At 36.1% G+C, this 23,449-nt stretch overlaps 3 protein-coding genes across 4 annotated transcripts; 2 read left to right on the forward strand and 1 right to left on the reverse strand.

Moving 5' to 3' along the window:
- The first annotated feature begins 10,563 nt into the window (after positions 1-10,563).
- LOC104098289 (protein RADIALIS-like 1) lies at positions 10,564-11,852 on the forward strand. Of its 2 annotated transcripts, XM_033656651.2 has the most exons (3): positions 10,578-10,647; positions 10,739-11,016; positions 11,658-11,852. In XM_033656651.2, exon 2 carries the CDS (start codon positions 10,754-10,756, stop codon positions 10,991-10,993), a length of 240 nt encoding a protein of 79 aa, XP_033512542.1. In that variant the 5' UTR covers positions 10,578-10,647; positions 10,739-10,753; the 3' UTR covers positions 10,994-11,016; positions 11,658-11,852. The 2 variants fall into 2 exon arrangements, with proteins under 2 accessions (XP_009603278.1, XP_033512542.1); XM_009604983.4 differs by having other exon boundaries at positions 10,564-11,016.
- Positions 11,853-13,471: 1,619 nt separating this feature from the next.
- LOC104098288 (uncharacterized) lies at positions 13,472-16,236 on the forward strand. Its single transcript, XM_009604982.4, has 3 exons — positions 13,472-13,794; positions 14,599-14,696; positions 14,814-16,236. The coding sequence occupies exons 1-3, from the start codon at positions 13,568-13,570 to the stop codon at positions 15,881-15,883; spliced, it is 1,395 nt and encodes a 464-aa protein (XP_009603277.1). The 5' UTR covers positions 13,472-13,567; the 3' UTR covers positions 15,884-16,236.
- A 4,014-nt stretch (positions 16,237-20,250) lies between these two features.
- On the reverse strand, positions 20,251-22,502 carry LOC104098287 (zinc-finger homeodomain protein 6-like). The gene has a single exon (XM_009604981.4). The coding sequence runs from the start codon at positions 21,395-21,397 to the stop codon at positions 20,462-20,464; it is 936 nt and encodes a 311-aa protein (XP_009603276.1). The 5' UTR covers positions 21,398-22,502; the 3' UTR covers positions 20,251-20,461.
- Positions 22,503-23,449: the final 947 nt, after the last annotated feature.

The following is a 23,449-nucleotide window of genomic DNA, read 5'->3' on the forward strand; positions in this document are numbered from 1 at the left end:
AAAGTGTATTGTGATGCTTCTCGGATTGGTATTTGGTGTGTCTTGATGCAGGAAGGTAGAGTGATTGCTTATGCTTCGTGCCAGTCGAAGCCCCATGAGAAGAACTATCTTGTTCACGATTTGGAAGGCAACCATCATTCATGCATTAAAGATTTGGAGGCATTATCTCTACGGTGTGTCTTGTGAGGTATTTACGGATCGCCGAAGTCTACGACACTTATTCAAATAGAAGGATTTAAATTTGAGGAAACGAAGATAGTTGGACCTGCTAAAGGACTATGATATTACCATTCTGTATTATCCGAGAAAGGCTAATATGGTGGCTGATACCTTGAGTAGAAAGACGGTGAGTATGGGTAACCTTGCTTTTATTCCTCTTGTGAGAGACCGCTTGCATAAGAAGTTCAGGCCTTGGCAAATCAGTTCGTGAGATTAGATATTTCGGAGCCCAGTCGGGTTCTAGCTTGTGTGGTTTCTCGATCTTCCTTATATGATCGCATCAGAGAGCATTAGTATGATGATCCCCATTTGCTTGTCCTTAAAGAAACGGTTCAACACGGTGATGCCAAGGAGGTTACTATTGGAGATAATGTGGTGTTGAGGATACAGGTTCGGATCTGTGTACCTAATATAGATGGGCTGCATGAGTTGATTCTTGAGGAGGCCCACAGTTCACGGTATTCCATTTATCCGGGTGCCACAAAGATGTATTGGGACTTGAGGCAGCATTACTGGTGGTGGAGGATGAAGAAGGATATAGTGGGGTTTGTAGCTCGGTGCCTGAATTGTCAACAGGTGAAGTACGAGCATCAGAGACCAGGCGAATTTCTTTAGAGGCTTAAGATTCTGAAATGGAAATGGGAGCGTATCACCATGGACTTCGTAGTTTGGCTCCTACGGACTTCAAGTAAGTTTGATACTATTTGGGTGATTGTGGATAAATTGACCAAGTCCGCGCATTTTATTCCAGCTGGGACTACTTACTCTTCAGAGCGGTTGGGTGAGATTATCAGCGAGATTGTTCGCCTTCACGGTGTGCCAGTGTCCATCATTTCAAATCAGGGCACACAGTTAACATCATAGTTTTGGAGAGTAGTGAAGCCAGAGTTACGCACACAGGTTCAGTTGAGTACAACATTTCACCCTCAGACGGATGGACAGTCTGAATGCACTATTCAGATATTGGAGGATATGTTATGCGCTTGTGTCATAGATTTCGGGGGTTCTTGGGATCAATTTCTGCCGCTTGCAGAGTTTGCCTACAACAACAGCTACCAATCGAGCATTCAGATGGGTCCGTATGAGGCTTTGTATGGGAGACAGTGTGTGTCACGCACCGACCTCGGGGAGCGTGACTGGCGCTCAACCGAAATACCCTGGCTGAGCAAGCCTGCTAGATACTTTCTACCCGACCTTACACATGAATAAAGTGGAGATGTATTCCATTATTTAAATATTGAGAGGATTTCATAATCAAACAACAATTCCATTACCATTAGTAGCTTCATTTATAATTCCCAAAACATATTACCCATTCATAGTTTGAAGTGGAACACATGATACAATTACAACATTTTCTAGTTTTGACTTTTCCAATACCAATGTACAACCCACACTATGTCTATGCAGCCTCTACTTGATAGGAGTGACATGATGGTGCCGACGATAAAGCCCCAGCTATACCTCAAAACGCTATACACATGAATCCAAAAGACACAAGACCCCGATATAAAGTGGGGCTCACCAAGTCAGCTGAGAGGAGGATGTACTGCTATCACTGATCAATGTCGCCTGCTATAGAACCACCTATATCCATTAAAAGATGCAGTGCTCCCGGCAAAAGGGACGTGAGTACATATGGAATAATACTCGTATGTAAGTGAGATAGAACATCATATGGAAATACGGTAATTCCAATAAGAGGCAAATGAAGTACATCATGAAACTACGAACGACCCACAGAATCACATGTCAAGTCTTATTATACTTACATTATTCTGAACTTCTTTTGGGATCGTGTGCCATATGAAGTATGCATGAGATACAAAATATAATGTAAATGTAACAACATGTACAAACAAGGGAAATGAAAGTGGCACCTATTGTTCGTGTTGCCTATGCGTCTCACCAGACCATCCATAGGGTTCATTCATATTATACACCTATGCGTTTCATAGACCTTCCATAGGGTTCATTCATATTATACACCTATGCGTTTCATAGACCGTCCATAGGGTTCATTCATATTATACACCTATGCATTTCATAGACCGTCCATAGGATTCACACATTATACACTTATGTGTTTCATAGACCGTCCATAGGGTTCACATATTATACACGTATGTGTTTCATAGACGTCCATACGATTCACATATTATACACATATGTGTTTCATAGAACGTCCATAGGGTTCATATATTATACACCTATATGTTTCATAGACCGTCCATATGATTCATTCATATTATACACCTATGAAACCGTCCATAGAATTCACATATTATACACCTGTGCGTTTTATAGATCGTACATGGGATTCACATATTATACACCTATGCGTTTCATAGACCGTCCATAGGGTTCACATATTATACACCTATGTGTTTCATAGACCGTCCATAGGATTCACATATTATACACCTATGCATTTCATAGACCGTCCATAGCGTTCACATATTATACACCGATGTGTTTCATAGACCGTCCATAGGGTTCATTCATATTATATACACCTATGTGTTCCATAGACCGTCCATAGGATTCACATATTATACACCTATGCGTTTCATAGGCCGTCCATAGGATTCACATATTATACACCTATGCATTTCATAGACCGTCCATAGGATTCGCATATTATACACTTATGTGTTTCATAGACCGCCCATAGGGTTCACATATTATACACCTATGCGTTTCATAGACCGTCTATATGATTCACATATTATACACCTATGCGTTTCATAGACCGTCCATAGGGTTCACATATTATACACCAATGCATTTCATAGACCGTCTATTAGGATTCACATATTATACACATATGCATTTCATAGATCGTCCATAGGATTCACATAATATACACCTATGCGTTTCATATACCGTCCATAGGATCACATATACAATACACCTATACGTTTCATAGACCGTCCATAGGGTTCATAACACATCATTATGCACATGACCATACATAAACTCAAAGCGACATGATTAACATTACATTTAAGGTCGTAAGTTCCCGGATCATTGGAATACTTCATGTTCATGCTCATCATGGAGAAACTCAGCTCATCACACTAGCACATGCATGGTGAATCAATAAGTCGATTTGAATGGCACATGGCTCAAATTCGTTTTTCATAAGATTCATCATCATTTAGCATAGGGCATCTCCCTTTCATCTTGTTATTTGCTCGCTTGTCATCTTAAGGTCATTAGTTAAGTTCATGATTCCTGAGGACTTAGCATCAAAGTCATTTGAATTTATTATTTTAGAAGCATACATACTATGATTGAAACGATTGGAACATACAATGCCTCATAATTCTCATTTTGGAAATGCGGCCATATTTCATGTTCATACTATCACTTACTTGTACTTGCCATGGATGATCATATGACATTAATAAAATTTATCATATAAAGGAGTCAAAACTCTCTTCATAATCATCCACACGTTCTTTCATTTCGTTGACACTATTGGCCACATTTATCATATTTCATACTCGCTTCTTTCACTTTCAAGCCTCATCATTGGTTATCAATAATAAGATCATTGAGTTTCCTTTCCAAAATTAAGCATAATAACATTTAAAACATTTAGGAAACCATAGCCTCTACTCATGAGAATGTAGGAGCTTACAACACATTGGAAACAAAAGTACAAATACGTTCATCTCATAACCTTTCACACTATACATCACATCCTTAGTACTTTCAACTACTCACAACATCATTATTTCATTGACTCTCTTGGCCATACATATGATTCTTCTTTCATGGCACAATGGTCGTATTTCATATTCCACACTCTCATTTCTTTACTTTCAAGGATCATTATCATAAATATCAACATATAGAATTTTCCGGACATCACAACTTAAGTACCACATATGAACAGTTAAGAGTCTTAAGCACATTGAGATTTCTTACATAATTTGGCATAATAGTTTTCATTTAAAACACGACTAGAAGTCATAACATTTTAAAATGCAACCCATACTTTGAACACATCTTGAAGGATGACATAACATTATAAGAGCATTCGGAACATATATTGAATATATCTCTTTCGGCACAAGGCTTATTCGAAATAGTCAATTTATAATGAACAACTCGGGACTTACAAGAACATCGTGGGATTCAATTCTAAGAAAGAAGTTTAGCCAATATACCTTTCTTTTACATTACTACAATGTTACGAAAATCCTAGCAATCCCAATCTATTTTGAGACATAATAGAATTGAACAAAAATTAGGAAGATATTCATGGTTTCAGCTCATTTGAGCATTTTATCAAACACTAGGTGTGCAAATTTGACTACAAGGTTCTTCTACAAGATTTCCTTCACTCCACAACCAATTCAATACCAAGAGTTTACTCATATTAGCTCAATTACCTTCCCACCATCCTCATAGCTATATGCATGCATAAATAACAATTCTCATACCCAATAATCACACTCCCAATTACCCATCTTCTGCCCCAAACTCGAAATTGAAGACTAGGGTTAAAACCTTACCTATTGGGTGAAGATCTTGTGAGATTTTCTTGTTGGATTTCAAAGCTTGGACAAGGATTGATGAACATCACAGTTGGGGCTTCCCCCTCTCTCTCTAGAACACTCCCATCTTCTCTGTAAAATCGTCAGATTTTTGTTCCAAAATGAGCCTCAAGGGCTTTTAATTAAATTGGGGCCGGGTTATATAATTAGAAAATGGATCCTCCTAACACAGCTCTGCGGTCGAAGAGTGGACCGCAGAATGGATATGCGATCCGCAAAATGGGCCGCAGAAGTGATGCCAAGAAATGGGGTTCTCGGGTCAGGTCTGCAGTAGGTCTGTGGTCCATAGACCAGTTCTGCGGTCGCATAATGCGCCGCAAAATTTACCTCTGAAAATATTCATGCTGGATCTGCAATGGATTGTGCGACCCGCAAAAATATTATGCGGTCACATATTGGACCGCAAATCGCCCCTCGAAAGTTAGACATTTTTCCGTTGCACTCTACGGCCTATCTGCGGCCACATAGTGGACCGCAGAAATGCCCTGCTCTAAAAAGTTTTCTTCAACTTCCAACACACTGTTCAACCCAAAAATTTCATATTTTTACAATCATCAACACATAAGTTTACCTTGGCATCACGAAACCCCGGGTTCTAGGTAATTCTTTTACGGGGCCTTACAATGTCAGTCTCCGGTGGGTTGGTTTGAGCCGGGTGAGTCTAGGCTATTGGGTAATGACTTAGTTCAGGATGCTTTGAACAAGGTCAAGTTGATTCAGGATCGGCTTTGCACAACACAATATAGATAGAAGAGTTACGTTGATCGTAAGGTTAGTGATGTTGCTTACATGATGGTGGGGAAGGTATTACTTAGAGTTTTTCCTATGAAGGGTGTTATGAGGTTCGGGAAGAAGGGAAAGTTGAGCCCTCAATATATTGGACCTTTTGAGGTGCTACAATGGATTGGAGATGTGGCTTACAAGCTTGTATTGCCGCCTAGTCTATCGAGTATCCATCTAGTGTTTCATGTTTCTATGCTCCGGAAGTATGTCGGCGATCCATATTATGTTTTGGATTTTAGTACAGTTCAGCTAGATGGTAATTTGACTTATGACGTGGAGCCGGTGGCCATTTTGGATCGGCATGTTCGAAAGTTGAGGTCAAAGAACATAGCTTCAGTGAAAGTGTAGTGGAGAGGCCAGCCAGTCGGGGAGGCTACCTGGGAGGCCGAGTGAGGGATGTATCCACACCTATTTGAGACTCCAGGTATGTTTCTGAACCCGTTTGAGGACGAGCGTTTGTTTAAGAGGGGGAGAATATAACGATCCGGCCGGTCATTTTGAGTATTATAGCTCTGTTTCCCCATTTACTACTTATTTTATGTTTAATTATTGTTATGTGACTTGTCAGGGCAGTTGGTTTGGTTTCGGGGAGATTTCAGAATGAATTGAGACACTTAGTCCCAAGGTTGTAAGCTTAAGTTGTAAGAGTTGACCGAATGTCGACTTATGTGTAAACAATCCGGAATAGAGTTTTGATGATTCCAATAGCTTCGTATGGTAATTTTGGACTTAGAAGTGTGTCCGGATAGTGATTCGGAGGCCCGTAGTTGAATTTGGCTTGAAACGACGAAAGTTGAAATATTATAAGTTTTGGAAATTGAGAAGTTTGACCGAGAGTTGACTTTATGGTTATCGAGCTCGAATTTTGGTTCTGGAAATTTTAATAGTTTTGTTATGTCATTTATTACTTGTGTGCAAAATTTAAGGTCAATCGGACTTGAAATGATAGGTTTCGGCATCAAATGTAGAAGTTGGAAATTCTTAGAGGACTGGGGGCGCATGTACGAAAGAAGCTCCGCAAATACGGACTCGCATCCGCGCGTTTGTGATCGCAGATGAGGAGATTGGCTGGAAGCTGTAGCTCGTAGAAGCGACTAAATTGTCTGCAAAAGCGAGGCCGCAAGTGCGGTCAATTATAGCGAAGGTGCGAAATCACTGGGCAGAATTCAAAACGGAGGGGTTCCGACATTTTTGTCATTTTGAGACTTTGGGAGCTCGGATTGAGACGAGTCTTGGAAGAATTTTCAAGAAAATTGGGGTAAGTGATTCTAACATAGAATTGGTTAATATACATGAATATATCATTATTTTCGTTATTTAATTAGCGTTTGGGGTTGGAAATTGTAGAAAATTTCATAAACTTTAATTCAAGGATTGAGGGCCGAGTTGTGGTCGGAATTTAGTAATTTTGGTATGGTTGGACTCTTGGTTGAATGGACATTCGTATTTTGTAACTTTTTTCGAGTTTCGAGATGTGGGCTCCACTGTTAACTTTTGAGTTGACATTTCGGATTTTAATTTGGAACTTAGTATTTTCGTATGGAATTGATTCTTATAATTTGTGTTGAGTATATTGAATTGTTTGTGACTAGATTCGAGGATTTTGGAGACCGAATCGCGAGGAAAAGGCTTATTGGAATAAAGAAGTTGCACGGCTTGAGGTAAGTAATACTTCTAAACTTGATTCTGATGGTATGAAATCCTTGAATTACGTATTATCTGATTAGTGTGGAGGTGACAGACATATGAGCGTGCACCGTAGAAGTTGTGACTCATGTTAGAAATCATGCTTAGGCCATTTGCTGGTGTTATTGGGACCCACAGAGGTCGTGTTGCTGTTAAATTACTTACTTAATTTACAATTAAGTACTCAGTCATATCTAACATTTGCATATCTCATCTCAGAATCTGTTGTTATTTATTGATACATCATATTATCATTTTTGGGTTGCTTTTTCATGACATTGTGAGCCCGAGAGATTGGAGAGATTGATGACTAAGTGAGGCCGAGGGTCTGACTGTGAGGATATTTATGGGATCGGGTTGCACGCCGCAACAGGCTTTATTGATTCATGTCATGATTGGCATATTATTATAGCGCTTGGGCAGGATCCGCCCCTCCGGAGTCTGACTCACCTGTGAGCGCAGGTACCTATTGAGTGTGAGTGCCGAGTGATTTGGAAGGATTTAGTGACTGTGAGGCATGAGTGACTGTGATGACTGAGTGACTGTGAGGCATGAGTGACTGTGAGGATTTAGTGAATGGGATGACTGAATGAATTGATACTCAGAGAGTATGCATATGATTTTTATCACTACATTGCATTACAGTTGGCATGCATAATTGATATGCATATATAGAGATGTATCATTCCTCATCCCAGTTATACTTGGCATATTTTACCTGTTTTGAGCTTAAACTATTTTACTCGAAATCATGTCTACATTCCTGCTCTGTTATATCCATATTTGGGTTGTGCCCATTGAGCTCATCACTACTTTCAGCTCAAGGTTAGGCTTGTTACTTATTGAGTTGGTTGTACTCATACCACACCCTGCACTTCATGCGCAGATCCAGGTACTTTCAGGTACGGTGGTTGTTGATTTCAGAGCTTTTATCAGTTTCGGAGATTCTCGAGGTAGCTGTTTGGCATCCGCAGACCTAGATTCTCCTTTCTTTCAATTAATTGTACTGTTCGACATTTCTAGATAGTGTTTTTATCAGTCAGATTATGGTTTCCTTTAGATGCTCATGTACTCAATGACACCCGAGTTTTGGGAGTGTATTGTATTGAGATACGGTATTTATGTATCTGTAATTATGAGATTTCACTCGTAAGTTTAATTTATTATGTTTTCAAACTTATGAATGTGTGGTTTATTGTCATTGTTGGCTTGCCTAGTATTGCGATAGGCACCATCACGACAGGTGAGATTTGGATAGTGACAACGACCCCCTTCTTTCTTAGGCTAGGTATCTCTTAAAAAGGTTATTTTTTCATTTCTATTTCTTATGTAACTATTATTCTTGTGATCCTTATGAGTAACTTAATTATGTACATGTACGTATAGCCTATTCGGCCGTGCTTCTTTTTTTCTACAAGTATTTTGGGCCAAAAGTTTTTTTTCTAAGTTAAGGTATTTGGCCCATGTTTTAAGACGAAAAGGTGCTTTGAGCAAAAGCAGGAGCAGTTTTTGAGAAAAAATTTTTTTTCTCCGAAAATACTTTCTAAAAAAGTACTTTTGAGAGAAATATGCTTTAAAGCATTTTTTAAAAAGTTTGGTTAAACACTAATTGTTATTCAAAAGTGTCTTTAAATTGATTAGTCAAACACAAAATGTTTCTCGCCAAAATCACTTTTTTTTTAAAAACACTTTTGAGTAAAAATATTTTCAAAATAAGTTTGAATTTAAAAGTACGGTTAAACAGGCTATAAGTCTGTCATGTGGTCTTTCATTAATGAGCCACGACAAGATGCTGCTTTACAAATGTTTCTCTTTTCCCGGGAATATATTAGGGAAAATTTTGGTTAATTATGGGATATAATATATTTTTGGTGTTCCCCAGCTCTGGCTTAAAAACATGAGGGTAGAACAAGGAAGTTTGCCTGAGATGAACAAAGAAGAAGAAGACATTAATTTTTGCCATTATTGTTCCTAATGGAAACACATGGAAAAGTGCTTCAACATATTCCAACCAAAGTTCAAGCATGTCATACACTAAATAACGAATTGACCGTAAAATAAAGCAGCAAGAGGAATGCATACAGTTTATAATTAGGATACATATTAATTTTTCTCCATTAGTTTCCTAGGAGAAATTAGAGCTGCAAAGCACACGAAAAGACAATAGGTTGAAGCTCATATCTCTTCTATATGAGAAATGATGGTCGCAACATTAACTACATAGATTCGCCACCCATCAATAATTAAAGGTGTACTCCTCAGAGAGAATATATTCATATTGACAAGACAAAAATACCAATTGATATTACTTCCTCAAACTTATCAATGTACAGCAGTGGAGACATGTTTTATTGCTTCGTTTACTTTTTCAGATTGCAACAGTACAATTTTGAGCAACCAAACCATAGAGTGCGAAACTTCTTTCAGTTAACACAGAAGCAAAAATACAAGAATTCATTATTGCACAACCAACTAGTTTTCGTAATAATTTTCTATCTATTTTTGTGGTGTCAGAAGTTAGTTTGGGCCTATTGGCCAAGGATGGAGCCTATCATTTTACAGATAATCCATTTAATACAACGACGAAGAATCATGGTTCTAATTTCTTTTAAGAAGAACTGGATGCTAGACCCATTAAAGCAAAAGAGCAGTCACTAACAAGTGACCAGACAATTTTAACAAAAAATTAAATTTATAAATTAATGGAAAAACGTAACACCCGATCGTTGACTTAGGAGTCTCTTTCAGTTTCAGGGAGCAAATAAACTGGATCACCCTGCCAAAGACAGTGAGTCTCTTTTAATCTTAAAATATATTATCATGTGAACTGCCAATTAGGAATATCAGAAGAAACAAGCCAAGTATAAAAAAAACTTCTGGTTGGATTAAAAAAGAGGAATGAGATCATCAAGTTATGGTGAATATAGTAGTATCGTACAGGAATAAATCCATTTCCTCGCCCCACCAATCACCAATAAACGATACTTAGCATCTAAAACTACCCTGGTTTATTTTCTTAATCTCTCTTCTTCCCTTTATTGATTCCCTTTTTCCTGAGTCATTTCAATGTTAAATAATATTCCAGTACAAATTTTATAGACCAAGAGAGAATGAATAAATAACACTGACGCCAGGCATGCAAATACTTGAAAACTGATTCTCCTCTTTCAGCATTTAATTTGTTCTACTTGTGGTTTCTAAAGGGGACGGGTCACCCCTTTGATTCTTCCATTTGCTAAAATTTATTCTCCAACTGGCAGACCCCACCACCTTTTCCCTCTGTTATATATATAGAGCTCCCTCAACAACATCTCAATACACAAGCCTCACTGACTTCAGTCATTGTCCTCACTACAACTACCTTCATTCCAATTTATTACATAGTTTTCAGGTTTTGCTCAAGCATTATTTCTCTTTAGTTTCAGTTAGTCATTCATTATTTTCTCTGTATTTAAGGCATTTTATCGTCCGCGACAACACAGTTTCAATATCAAACAATGGCATCAAATTCACTATCTGCTTGGACACCAAAAGAAAACAAGAAATTTGAGCAGGCACTCGCTGTCTATGACAAAGACACACCTGACCGTTGGCAAAACATTGCTAAATACGTTGGTGGAGGAAAATCAGTTGAAGATGTTAAGCAACACTATGCTATCCTTATAGAAGATCTCAAGCACATTGAGTCCGGTGACGTCCCATTCCCAAAATACAGGTCAGGAGGAAACTCTCGCTAAGCTAATCAAGAAACCAGTTGCAGGTAAAAATCATGTTATTTCCTAGTGTTTTCTGGCTCGAACTATATGTACAGATGTGATAAATTTTAAGATATCTACATATGTTATTCTGAATAGGTGATATACTAGGAAACTCACTGCTGGTAAAAAGCATAATCCAATTGGATTAATTACTCCATTTATAAATTAAAAATAGCTTCAGTTAATAAATGGTCAAAAACAATTTCTGACCAAGCTCCTAATCATTAGTATTATAAATATAAAGGTAATGCCTGGCCACATTCCATTCAACTTAGCTTCTTATCTTGTCATTGAGTCCACATGAGATCTAATCCCCCTTGCCTTTTTGGATAACATTCCTAGGGTCCAATACTTTCTAAATATAGTTAGGGGTTGAGAGACTCGCATGCAAAATAAAAGCCTCCACTTCTGATCATGTAGATACTCCGTACCCGACCATTATCTTACTCAATATTTTATTCCTTACTTTGAAATCTTTGGGATTCTAAAACTAGCATAGTGGCACTATACTTTAACGTATCAACTGTCAATTCATGAGATGCGTCAAACTTCAACTTTGAATCTACTTATCCTTTTTTGCCTCTATTTTTGTTTTAAATAAATAATTTAAAGTAAGTACTGATCAAAGCCTCTCTTTATGCAGGCGTACGAGGTATAATTTATGCCAATATAAAAACCATTCAAGTCGAAGACCTAAGCGTACGCTGAAGATTACGGAAAGAAATATTACTCTCAAGATGTACACTAGTATTATTTTCTTCTTCTAGCTAGGCTGATGTGTTACCATTGTATTACCCTAATATCCTTTTGAATAAAAAATCATATTACATTTTACGGACGATAAGTAACTATACTGTGCTTCTGTAATGCCAAACGTCTCATCACAATCACAAGAGAATAATCCTGCACACAAATTTCATATTATACACTGAAACGAGCGATTAAGACATTGAAAAATCATAAAACACGTATATGTGGAAATTGGAAATAAGTGGAGATTATTCAATGACTAACAGAATATGCCCCAGTTGATGATGCCGTTGAGAGATTATACGGGGGCGTAATTTAACATAAGGTTTAAAACAGAGTTCTTAATATAGGAGTATTATGTTCTAAATGAGCTATACTGTGGCAGATTGGGTTGCATGCTCGACATCGCAGTAAATGACTAGCAAAGCTTCTTAAAGAAATTGGTCACGGATAGATCTTTCGGAACGACATTCGTGTGACTGATCTAGATGCAATACGAAATCCGAGGATTCAGTTGAATCCAACAATTCTTAGATGTATTTGCAAAAAATTATACTAGCATTTAATTTTAAGAAATATTAAATTGCAAACCCATAATTTTAAAGAAAAATGCAATTGGTTCAGTGGTTAAATTCAAAGAGTGAACCCATGTCAAGTTTAATATCTTTAATCCGTTTCCAGGTATGATTTAGTTTGTTCACTGTATCATTATATTACACTATATGCTCAATAAAACCAAAAAAAAGCTCAACCGTAAAATCATAAAGGTAAGTAAGTACATGTAGAGCGTGAGTTGGACATGACTGCGCAGCCCAAAGAAAGAGATTGAAGTCCAAAGTGCGCACCTCTAATGCATAGGAAAAATGAGAATCAAAATAGCAGGGGAGGTAGAATTTGGCCCCGGAATTCAACTGAACCCAGTACTTTTGACGCGGAACATAAATTAATGTATAAAAATTCATTAAAATTGTAACAAATTAAATGGTAGGTCTGAACCCATAACTTTAAAATATAATGGGTTCAATGTTAAAAATTTCAAAAGTTGAACCCATAAAATCTAAATCATGAATCTATAAAATAGTACGAGGAGAATTTATTAGAGTACCACTTTTGACCAAATTAAGTCAAGGTTTTGTAGCCTAATGCATAAGTCAAGAATTGTTTACCCTCCAAACATAGGATGGAATTAATAATATTACGTACAAGAAGTTACAAAATATTTCTGAAGTTGTATAATATATGGATGATTAGTTTTGGGTCATTCGTTATGATAATTTTTTCAAGTAATCATTAATTCATCGGTTATCTCATGTTACATTTACAGCTTCATTTAATAAAACAGTTTGTTAACAATCTGAAAAGCATATTTCTTTCTATCTGAACAGATTTAGGTTCAAATGGAGAATTCAAATGGATTATTGAGATAGTTGAAAAAACAAGAGAAAGAGAGAGAGGAAATTAAAAGGAAAGAACTTTTTAACAGATAAATTCGGAAATTTACCCGCTGGTTGAGAGCGGAATCCGCAAAGCTGTAAGAAAATTACCCACTAAAAATATTCGACGGCAGAGACCTGGTCTTGGCCTTTTTATTACGTGGCAGTAAAACAGGAGACCTCTTTTCACATACATCCACGTCGCTATTTGTCCTCTCTAAAGAACCGCTCTGTCAACTTCCAAAGTTTAAACTCTCCCTTATATATATCTTGTTGTTTTACTCTCACCCTTCTGTAATTCGAAAAACTGAAAATTTACAATAAGAAACTGAAAAGTAGTCTTAATAAAAATACTCAGTAAATAAAAAAAATGGGAAAGAGGACAGCATTATTTGTATTGTTGGTGGCGGCGATGTTGGCCGTGAGCTGGTGTTGGGGAGAGGAAGCGGCGGAGATTGCGAAGGAGAAAGCAAATATAGCGGTGGGAGAGATGAATAACAAAGCTCAACAGGTTAAGCAAAGTGCTTCTGAAGCCATGGACGATGCTAAAGAGAAGACTGGCTCTTGGGCTGATTGGGTCGCTGGCAAATTCTCACAGTAAGCAAAATTAATTCCAACTTACTCTTTGTCATTCTTCTTTGAGGAAGTGGTTCCGTACAAATACTTTATATCTGTTGTGATATTGTCTAGGCTTATAGACGGACCATTTGGATTTTAATTAGACATATCTTTTAAAAATTTAATTCCTGTAATGTTGTTTCAGATTATAGTATACATTGTACTTCCTGGAGTCTCAAAGCATTCAATATAGAACTGCTTTTCAACTTCTCAAGATGACCCGTAATAACTTACGTAAGAGTGAGACACATAATGAATCAATTGTCAACCTTTTAGAAGGGTTAAACTAAATTGTAAGGGCAAATGACCCTCTTTTAAAAATTAAAACTTTTGATAAAAAAATTTATCAAACAAATTGCTTAGGGGGGCTAACATTTATTTCATCTTTTTAAAATAGATTGGAAAATATCGAAACAGGGGGAGAGTAGAGATCAACTTATTTCAATTTTCATTTCATATTTATTAATCGGACAAGTCTTAGAGTGTTTAAAAAAAAAATGAAAAAAATGAAAGAACTAACTCAAATATGCCAATAATCTGAGAGAAGGTTTAAAAAATTATTAAATGGGCTACGCAATGCTCGTTAGATACTCTCTGTTACAAAGTAAATTACGTAGGTTGTTTGTTGTTGCCTTCAGGTCGAATGACCTATATGTTTTTTCAATATTTTGAAACAACACATACGTAACTAGGTGCATTGCATTCGATGAGCCGACCATTGCTAAATTGTTCGCAAGAGAATGCTCTAAAAGATTTGCGGGATTTATTCACCCTTATTTTCAGGTATCAAGACGATGCAAAAGACGAAGCCCAAGGGTTAATGGATAAAGCTAAGGATACAGCATCAACTGCTAGAGATTCCATAAATACTGCAGCACATGGTAATTTTCCTCTTGAATTCAAAGCTTTAGTGAAGCCGAGGAGATGAGTTCGGCTACTTCCTTACTTTGTAGTACGTTGAAAGAATTACTACTAATATTCAGCGTTTTTCTATGCAGGAACCCAAAAGTATGGTTCTCAAAAGGCTAGTGAAATGGCTGACATGGCATCCGACAAATTTGGTGATGCTAAAAATCTTGCTTCCGAGAAGGCCAATCAAGCTATGGATGCAGCTGCAGATACCGCTCGTCATGCCAGTGAAAGAGGAAAAGAAAATGCATATGACACTTATGCCTATGCATCGGAGAAAACTGGTAAAGCCACAAACATGGCTACCGATTTTGCCAAAGATAAAGCTCATGATGCTTATGCCTCCGCATCTGATAAGGCAGGTCGAGCCACTAACATTGCTTCTGATATGGCTGCTGACGCCAAAGAAAGAGCCAAACATAAAGCTTATGATGCCAATGATTTTGCCAAAGAGAAAGCTCATGATGTTTATGCCTCCGCATCTGATAAGGCAGGTCGAGCCACTAACATTGCTTCACATATGGCAGCTGACGCCAAAGAAAGAATTAAGGATAAAGCTTATGATGCCCATGATTTTGCCGAAGAGAAAGCTCATGATGCTTATGCCTCGGCATCGGATAAGGCAGGTCGAGCCACAGACGTTGCTTCAGAAAATGCAGCTTCCGAAATGGGTAGTTCAGCTAAAGAGAAGGTTAAGGATAAAGCTTATGATGCCTATGGTTTTGTAAATAACAAAGCAGGTCAAGCAATGGAAAAGGCTTCAGACATGGCCGGTGATGCCAAAGAAATGGGTAAAGATAAAGCTTATGGTGCTTACGGTTATGCATATGACAAGATGGACCAAGCAAGGGACAGGGCTTTTAACATTGCTGGTAATTCAAAAGACACGATGAAAGCCAAAGCATCTGATGCATATGATTTTGCCTCTGGTAAAGCGGATCAAACCATAAGAATGGCTACTGATAGAGCCAACGATGCGAAAGAGAAAGCATTTGACGGATATGAGGGTGCGAAATCAAAGGCTTATGAAACTTATAGGTCTGCTAAACAAAACATGAATGGACAAGTCAAGGATAAGTATGAAACTGCAAAAGAGAAGGCTTCGGAAGCTACAGGCAAAGTTGGAGCAAAGATGAGAAGTGGCGGTAAAGAATTGTGAGCAATTAGTAATAACAGCCCCTGAAAGGAAATCTCGCATAGGAAGAGGTTCCTATTAGGTGAGTGGCTTAGATTTTTACTACATTGTTTTCTTCTTTTTCTTTTTTGGTCAGCTATTCTTTTTGTAGGACAGATGAAGTTCTTCACCAACTCAATTCCGTATGGTCATCGCTTAGGTTATACTTAGTTAAAATAAAGAGAATATGTCATTGCAAAAGTGAACACGCATACTAACAAAGCTGAAAAAGTTTTTGTACCAAATGTAAAAACTTAGTACTGTGTTGAAAATGCTGTTACTATCGTTGATTTTTTGTAGTACTTCCATCATTTCAAAATAAGACTGCTGAATGATAAGACCTATGCGTAGATATTGAGACGTGTCATTGTAGGATGACCCGAAAACTGTTCCACAGTCACGTTTTGGGGTAGAAAAGACCTTTTAATAACCCGTAGATGCTAAGGGCTTTGTTGAGTGCTTATTTTTCTTGACGCCTATAGATAATGAATTCAAATTTCACAGTTAATTGGATGGTTCTATTACACTTTTTTTTGGGGAAATTTTCATCTCTACAAGGCCTATAAGAATAAATTACATTTATTACAACCATTTGCAAATTTACATTATATACAACAAAAGATTTTCTCCTATCTATATCAGTTGGCACTTGGCAAAACCCAACCGAAACGATTGAATAATTCCATATTTTAAGCCTAAAAAAGTGAAAAACTTATCAAAACAATCACTCATTTCCTAATAGTAGTCTCTCATCATCTTTTTCGGTATTTGTTTTATTCCTTCTAAAAATAGTGTCTTCACTCATAAGTTAACTTTTTAAATTTTTTTTTTGGTGAAAATAAAGTAAATATTATATAAAGACCATCAATAACAATCTGCCAAAATCAGTTTCAAAAAATTATATATCCTTTAAATAATGATATATTGACGGTATATATATATATATATATATATATATGCAGTTAATATGCCAATTACATTTACAGTAATATACATATATTGTGTACGTATAATTACCAAGTATATATCATTAATATACCTTACATATAATATATATTAAGTATACTATTTGAATATATCATATACGGAATGTTTATACTTATGTACCATACGTATATAGCCATCTTCAATTAATGTCAAACTCTTCAAGTAACAATTTTCCCCCTGTTTTGTCAAGATCTTAGAAGAAGTGTACGGATATTATCTAAAAAAGGAGAATAATTTAGAAGTTCTACAATTTTATAGAGAGGTACAAATTTTCAAGATGAGTTTATGATACTATCAATAACCAATATTCAAATCATATTGTCTAATAGCAAAGAATCATGGAATAGGAACATGACAATATCAGTGAGGGAAAACTTCAGCACTTTGCCGTTTCATATTTATGGCCACATATTAAAAAACTAGAAGAGAGAGAAAAAGAAAAAAAATTAAAAAAATTAAAAGGAGCATACATTTTATGTAAGGATATGTTGTTGCACGATAAAATCTCAAGATATATATATAATGATAAGTTTTAGGTGAGAGAATCTCAAGAATGATATATTAGGAATATTAAAAGTTGTAGATTTTAAAATAAATTATATTTTATGTAATTTTCTAAAAGTAGTTAGTAACTTATTTAAATAAGTCTTAAATAAGTTGTATTATGTGTAAATTCTACTTTTTTTTTTGGGCTTCCCGAGCTGGAAAACTCCACGTTATTAATGCAATTTTCTTTTCGCGAATTTATATTTTATATTTTATATGAAGATATCCTAATTAATGAAACGGTGTGTATGTACTAGAAATGCTCGGAGAAGCTCTTAAAATGATAAATGTAATGAGACGTTTATTTTAGTAAATAAAAGAAAGTAATAAAGATTTTAACTGAAGTAAACGATAAAAGCTACTCCCTCTGTGTTAACTTATGTGAACATATTTGACTGGACACGAATTTAAAAAAAAATTAAGACTTTTGAACTTATGATGTAAAACGAAGCACATATTTTGTGTGGCTATAAATTATTGCATAAAGATAAATTGTTTCTAATTATGGAACGAGGTAATTTTTTTGGCACAGATTAAAAAGGAAATAAGTTCACATAAATTTAAACAGAGGGAGTATGATATTTCTTATTAACATCAATTTTAAGGTTCATTCAATAAAAATAATAATTAGGGAAGTAATGTCTTGATTTAGTTTCATTCCTGCATAACAATCGGTCAATCACTATATATATTACAATTCATCTAATAACATCTGTATTATAATCTAGTTTAGCTATACATGTTGCCGTAAATAATGGCTTGGTCTAAGTTAATTTCTTCTCTTTTATTACCTGTTCATGTGTGATGTCAATCACTATATATATTACAATTCATCTAATAACATCTGTATTATAATCTAGTTTAGCTATACATGTTGCCGTAAATAATGGCTTGGTCTAAGTTAATTTCTTCTCTTTTATTACCTGTTCATGTGTGATGTTAATATTAACTGCAATCGGTTCAGACTTCAGTATGTCATTTTTCAAATTCAAAATTTCAGTTAATCACAGCTTTGTCTAATACTCATACTCCGTTTGACTTAACTAATTGCATTTTACATGCAGAGAGGAGATGAAAACATAAATTGTTTCCATTGTAAACTACATAACTATAACGGAAAGTTGTGTCGAGATGCAAGTGTACAGCATAATACAAAAATTAGTTTACTGAAGGTGGACAAATACTTGGAAACACCCAAATTTAAACTCGGGAGAAGGAGAAATAAATCAAATAATTCATTCAATAATCAATAGAATGCTTATATTAGAATAGGAAACTGATGTTCTTGAGAATAACAGTATGTAACACATATCCTTTTTTTGCTGGGAAAATTCAGTAGGGTTTAGATAGTAATAAGTTTTACGTTTGTATCACATTTACGCCTTCACAAATTATCCTGCCAAGAGATTTAAAACCTTTACAACCCCTCCAGAGACTCCAAAGAAAGTGTTTAATTTGCTAACATAATAATGTCAACATCTCACATCACCTGGCTGCCTAACTATGGGTACGAAAAGATTCTGGGACATATATAGGGTCCTCTATATATATACGTACCCAATTCATTGTGGGTTGATGAATTAATGCACCAGATTATCTATAGACTATAATAAGTATACAAGGTTTCAAGCATTATGTTGGTTCTTAATCTTGAAATTCTACTTCCTACGAAGATCATAATTTACTTATATTGTGAATTTTTTATTCTGCAACAGCTATCACCGCATAAAATCACCTGTCCGAAAGTCACTGAATTGTGTCTTTCAATATAAGGGACCTGCAAAATAAATCCTTTCTTTTTCTCATTCTCGTCTCACTTAGGGTGTGTTTGGTACGAAAGAAAATGTTTTTCAATTTTCCCGTTTAGTTCGCTTAAATGTTTTAAAGAATATTTTACTCTTGAACTCATTTTCATCCCGTTGGAGGAAAATGTTTTCCCTATCAAGAGAAGGGAAAACATTTTCCAAAACTCATTCTCAACCTTCCCTACCCTATTCCCCATCCCCACCCAAGAGAAGGGAAAACATTCTTTTCATGATAAAAAAAAAGTATTTTTTTTTAATTTCAATAAAATGAGTATTTTCTTTTTGTGATATAAAAAAATTATTTTCTTTTATTTCAATAAAGTGAGTACTTTATTTTCATGTTGTAGAAAGAGTACTTTCTTTTTCTACCAAAAAAAGGTATTTTTTTTTTAGTTACGAAACACAAATTTCAACATTATTTTTACATAAAAAAGTAAAGCAACGCATTAGTTCCTTTGGATTTATGTGCCTTTTTTAGAGACTTAGGGGAAGGGGCAGGAGGTGCTGATGAGAGTAGCATAAAAAAATATTTTACTACTCTCTAACCAAACACTAAAAAATATTTTTCGGAAAAAAGTTTTCACTCACCAAACAAACAAGGGAAAATAAGTGATAAAACCACTAATTTTTCATAACATTTTCCTTGTACGAAACACACCCTTATACTAATTTGGGTATTAGTTGTGAAACTGGTTGATAAAGAAACAACGATATTCTCTTCAAAGAATACCGCAAGTAATCTAAATGAGAGGGGTAATTCTACTAGTCCTAGCAATTGTATTTCTTTGGTTGATTTGTCTTCTTATTTCCGTGATAGGAGCTGACTGACATGTCAACAACACAATACCAAAAAAACAAAACATAAAAAGCGGGACTGATTAGAAAACCACCTAGAAACCCCAATCTAATGCCAGAAAGGGGAATTAATTGAGACTTTTAGATCTAACTTAGAAAAAGGAGTAAACCTAATGGGCAATTTCTAGTTAGAATCTAAAGTACTACGGTAGATAAATATACTAAAGTCCTTCATTGTATGCTTGAACGGGGAAAGACCATAAAACACAGAACATTCAGCCTTTGAAGCTGCTAATTAGAGTTTGGAATTTGTGTGATCAAAGAATTAATTATTTGCCTAAACTCTTCCTAATCAGATTTATGCACAAAGAAAAAAGTCTCTAATATAATGAGTCTAATTTAATCAAATACGGGGTTTTGCAGTCTTGCCTTAAGTTTGTTTCCTCTTGATTGCTTGTTTGCAGTTGTGCATAAATACCTTAAACACTTGTCTCTTCACGCCCACTTCGTTACAGAACTGCTGCACTTCTTGCTCATCTTGTTTCTGAATCCTCCATCCCAGCTTCTCAGCAAATTCTTGCATTTTCTCCTTCTGTTGTTGAGTGAATTTCGTCCGAAATCTCTTCTTCGACGCCGAAAAAGTGCAAGGTTGAATAACCCCTTGCCCTCCGGCATTTGAGTTAAACATATTCAGATCCTCACTCGATGATTCAGCCGGAACTCCGCTATTCCCTCCGAAGTTCATCATCACTGGTGGCATCGGACCTCTAGAATAGCCATGAGTGTACTTATGATAGTGTTGCTGCTGCGGCGGAGCTGGAAGGGAAGGCGGAATTTGGGCGTGTATACGGTGGCTGTTGCTATTATTTCTATGCACACCAGCTGTTTGTGATTCGTCCTCAGTTTCTTTCCTATGAAAGTTGCGGTGACAATCACAAGCTGCACATTTCAGGTATTCTGGGGTTCCTTCTTCTCCACTTGGCATGAATTCTCCGCAACCGTCGAGGACATGTCCTCCCATGCTTGCCGCATGATTCTTGAGACATTCTTTGTATCGAACGGAGCTATTCTTGTCACTTGCTGAGGTTGTCGATTGCTGTCGAAGCTGTACTGCAATAACAGTCGGATCTGGATCTGAATTTTGAGTAAGATTATGCTGATGATCTAGGGTTTGGTTAGGACTGAATATGGTATTTCCATGGCTAATTTGTTCATTTCTTGTCCTATCTGGTAGACTTGAAACTATAGGAGCAGTAGGGAGTTTGGCTGCAGCAAAGGGTGTTGATTCTTGCTGGTTGAGGTGAGATGAATTAAAACCGATAGAATTGGGCATGCCCATATCCTTGTCTTGACCTGTGTGTTCCATAAATCCTAGTATCTGAAATGACTCTGATCTTAGATTTCAGCTTCTGGTAATCTGTCCTAATTTACAAGAAATATCTTTTCAACTCTTTTAGAAAAAACTCAGTAATATATCATTAATTGAAGAACTAATCACTTGAGTGATCTAAGACTTGTCATTTCACCCTATAAAGTGGACATTTTTAGTGCTAACTCCTCAGCTCTCACTAATTCCCTATACGTAAGCTAATTTAAGATGCTGACAAATGGACAAAAGATTGACCCAATGACTTGGTTAGCTAGGTAGTACGGAGTACTATTCGGAGATGGGGTAATTTCTGTAAAATTGAGAGAGACCCCTTTCTAAATTAAACAGCCGGTCAACAAGTGGTAAAACTAGATTTTGAAGTCACTGACAGTAAACATCAGAGATTTATTGATTAAAGGGACAGGTTTTGGAATAATTAATAAATCCTAGACTAATTAGCAGTATTCTTTATCTGCTTAGTTGGATTAGCAACATATATTTGAAGGAAAGATGCAATCTTAAAGTTATCAAAGAGGGGAAAGCACGAGGGGTTGGAAGCCAAAAGAATAATTAATGAGGAAAGATGGTCTTGCTGTCTCCTTAGAGGCATCAACCAAGAAACCACACTTGAGGAGGAGGCAGTGGAGATAGTTTTGTAGTTGTAGCTAAAGAAAGAGTAATGAGTGACGACTTGCCATAAGATAGTGATGAAAGTAAGACTTACTCCACTAAACAACCGACAAAGTCATGTTCGTCCTCTTCTGCAGCCTGCTCACTGGTCCAAGAATGTCATTATTGGCTTAGCTTTCTTTCAGTATGTCAGAATTTAAAGAACCGGAAAACGTGGAATAATATAGAGGGGAGCTAGATGAATACAATGGTGATGTGACTTAACTATGGTCCCTGCAAATCTTCCTGTGATCTGTATAAATTCTTTTCCAAAACGTGATTTAGTTTCAAGAATCTACAAACAAAATGAGTCTTACACCCGTAACAAGATAAGACAAAATGGTTAATCAAAACAATTAGGCGGCCAATTCATTGATTATAAGCTCGGTAAAAAAGAGAATAGTATTGGGGTCTTTTTGGTACTGTACGTAAGTGTGGAAAATAAAGTGTAGATATATGGTCCACGGTAAAGCAAGGCAGCAATTTGTTCCCGTTAGTGTGTGTGTCAGATGACAGATGTTACACACACAAAAAAAAATCTCTCTCTCTAAACCTTGTTATCAAGAGAATCTGTTAGAGATTTTCCTTTAGTTTTCTGAATGATAGTAATGTTACTGTTTCCACAAGCACAGTGGCATCTGTAAAGACTTCACTGTTTTTGTATTCCAAGTGAGAACATTATTAAAAGAAGAAAAATGAGGGAGAAGAAAATGTATGATCTGAAGCAAAAATTAGTGAAAACGGTTAATTTATCTATTTTATCAAACATAACAATATCTATCGACTACTCGTTCATTCAGGATTAAAAAAAAAGGGTAACTTTACATTGAAAATTTCCTTTATTGGAATTTAAACGAATATGTGGAATGTTCAACTTGTCATTTGGCGACAACATATTTTCTGGCATTGTTGAGATGAAACACTCTAGCTTATAGTTTGTTAGAAGCTGGAAACGAGAGAGAGAGAGAGTATAAAATATAATTTCTGTAATTGTTGCTTTTGATGATCTGTAGGAGACGGATTTGGAAATTGTTGCTGGTATCACTGCATCACCGTCCAATTGAAACTTTAGGAGAATATTATATTATTAGACTTACTGAAAGTAGTATACTTACAATAACGCGTCCAGGATCAGTGTTTGGACCTTTTTCTTGTTTTAACCAATTAATAAGTAATCTTTAGTCCATCCAGTTTAACCAATTGATGATTGGAGCTTTTGTTCCTAATAACGGAAAGAAAAAACGATTAGTTTAATCGCTCTGAAGACAACTCTTTTCTTGATTGCTGGAACAAGTTCCAACTGGTTCCTTGTTTAACTAATGTCGGATTAGGGTTTCAATTATTAAACTAAGATAAGGATCTTACTGATAAATTAATTTA

This window comes from Nicotiana tomentosiformis, chromosome 2 (assembly GCF_000390325.3).
Source record: "Nicotiana tomentosiformis chromosome 2, ASM39032v3, whole genome shotgun sequence".
Lineage (NCBI taxonomy): Eukaryota > Viridiplantae > Streptophyta > Magnoliopsida > Solanales > Solanaceae > Nicotiana > Nicotiana tomentosiformis.

Coding starts and splice junctions, on each gene's coding strand:
- LOC104098287 (XM_009604981.4), bottom strand. CDS start 21,397: ATGGAACACACAGGTCAAGACAAGGATATGGGCATGCCCAATTCTATC.
- LOC104098288 (XM_009604982.4), top strand. CDS start 13,568: ATGGGAAAGAGGACAGCATTATTTGTATTGTTGGTGGCGGCGATGTTG. Junction 13,795..14,598: donor GTCGCTGGCAAATTCTCACA/GTAAGCAAAATT, acceptor CCTTATTTTCAG/GTATCAAGACGATGCAAAAG. Junction 14,697..14,813: donor CATAAATACTGCAGCACATG/GTAATTTTCCTC, acceptor TTTTCTATGCAG/GAACCCAAAAGTATGGTTCT.
- LOC104098289 (XM_009604983.4), top strand. CDS start 10,754: ATGGCATCAAATTCACTATCTGCTTGGACACCAAAAGAAAACAAGAAA.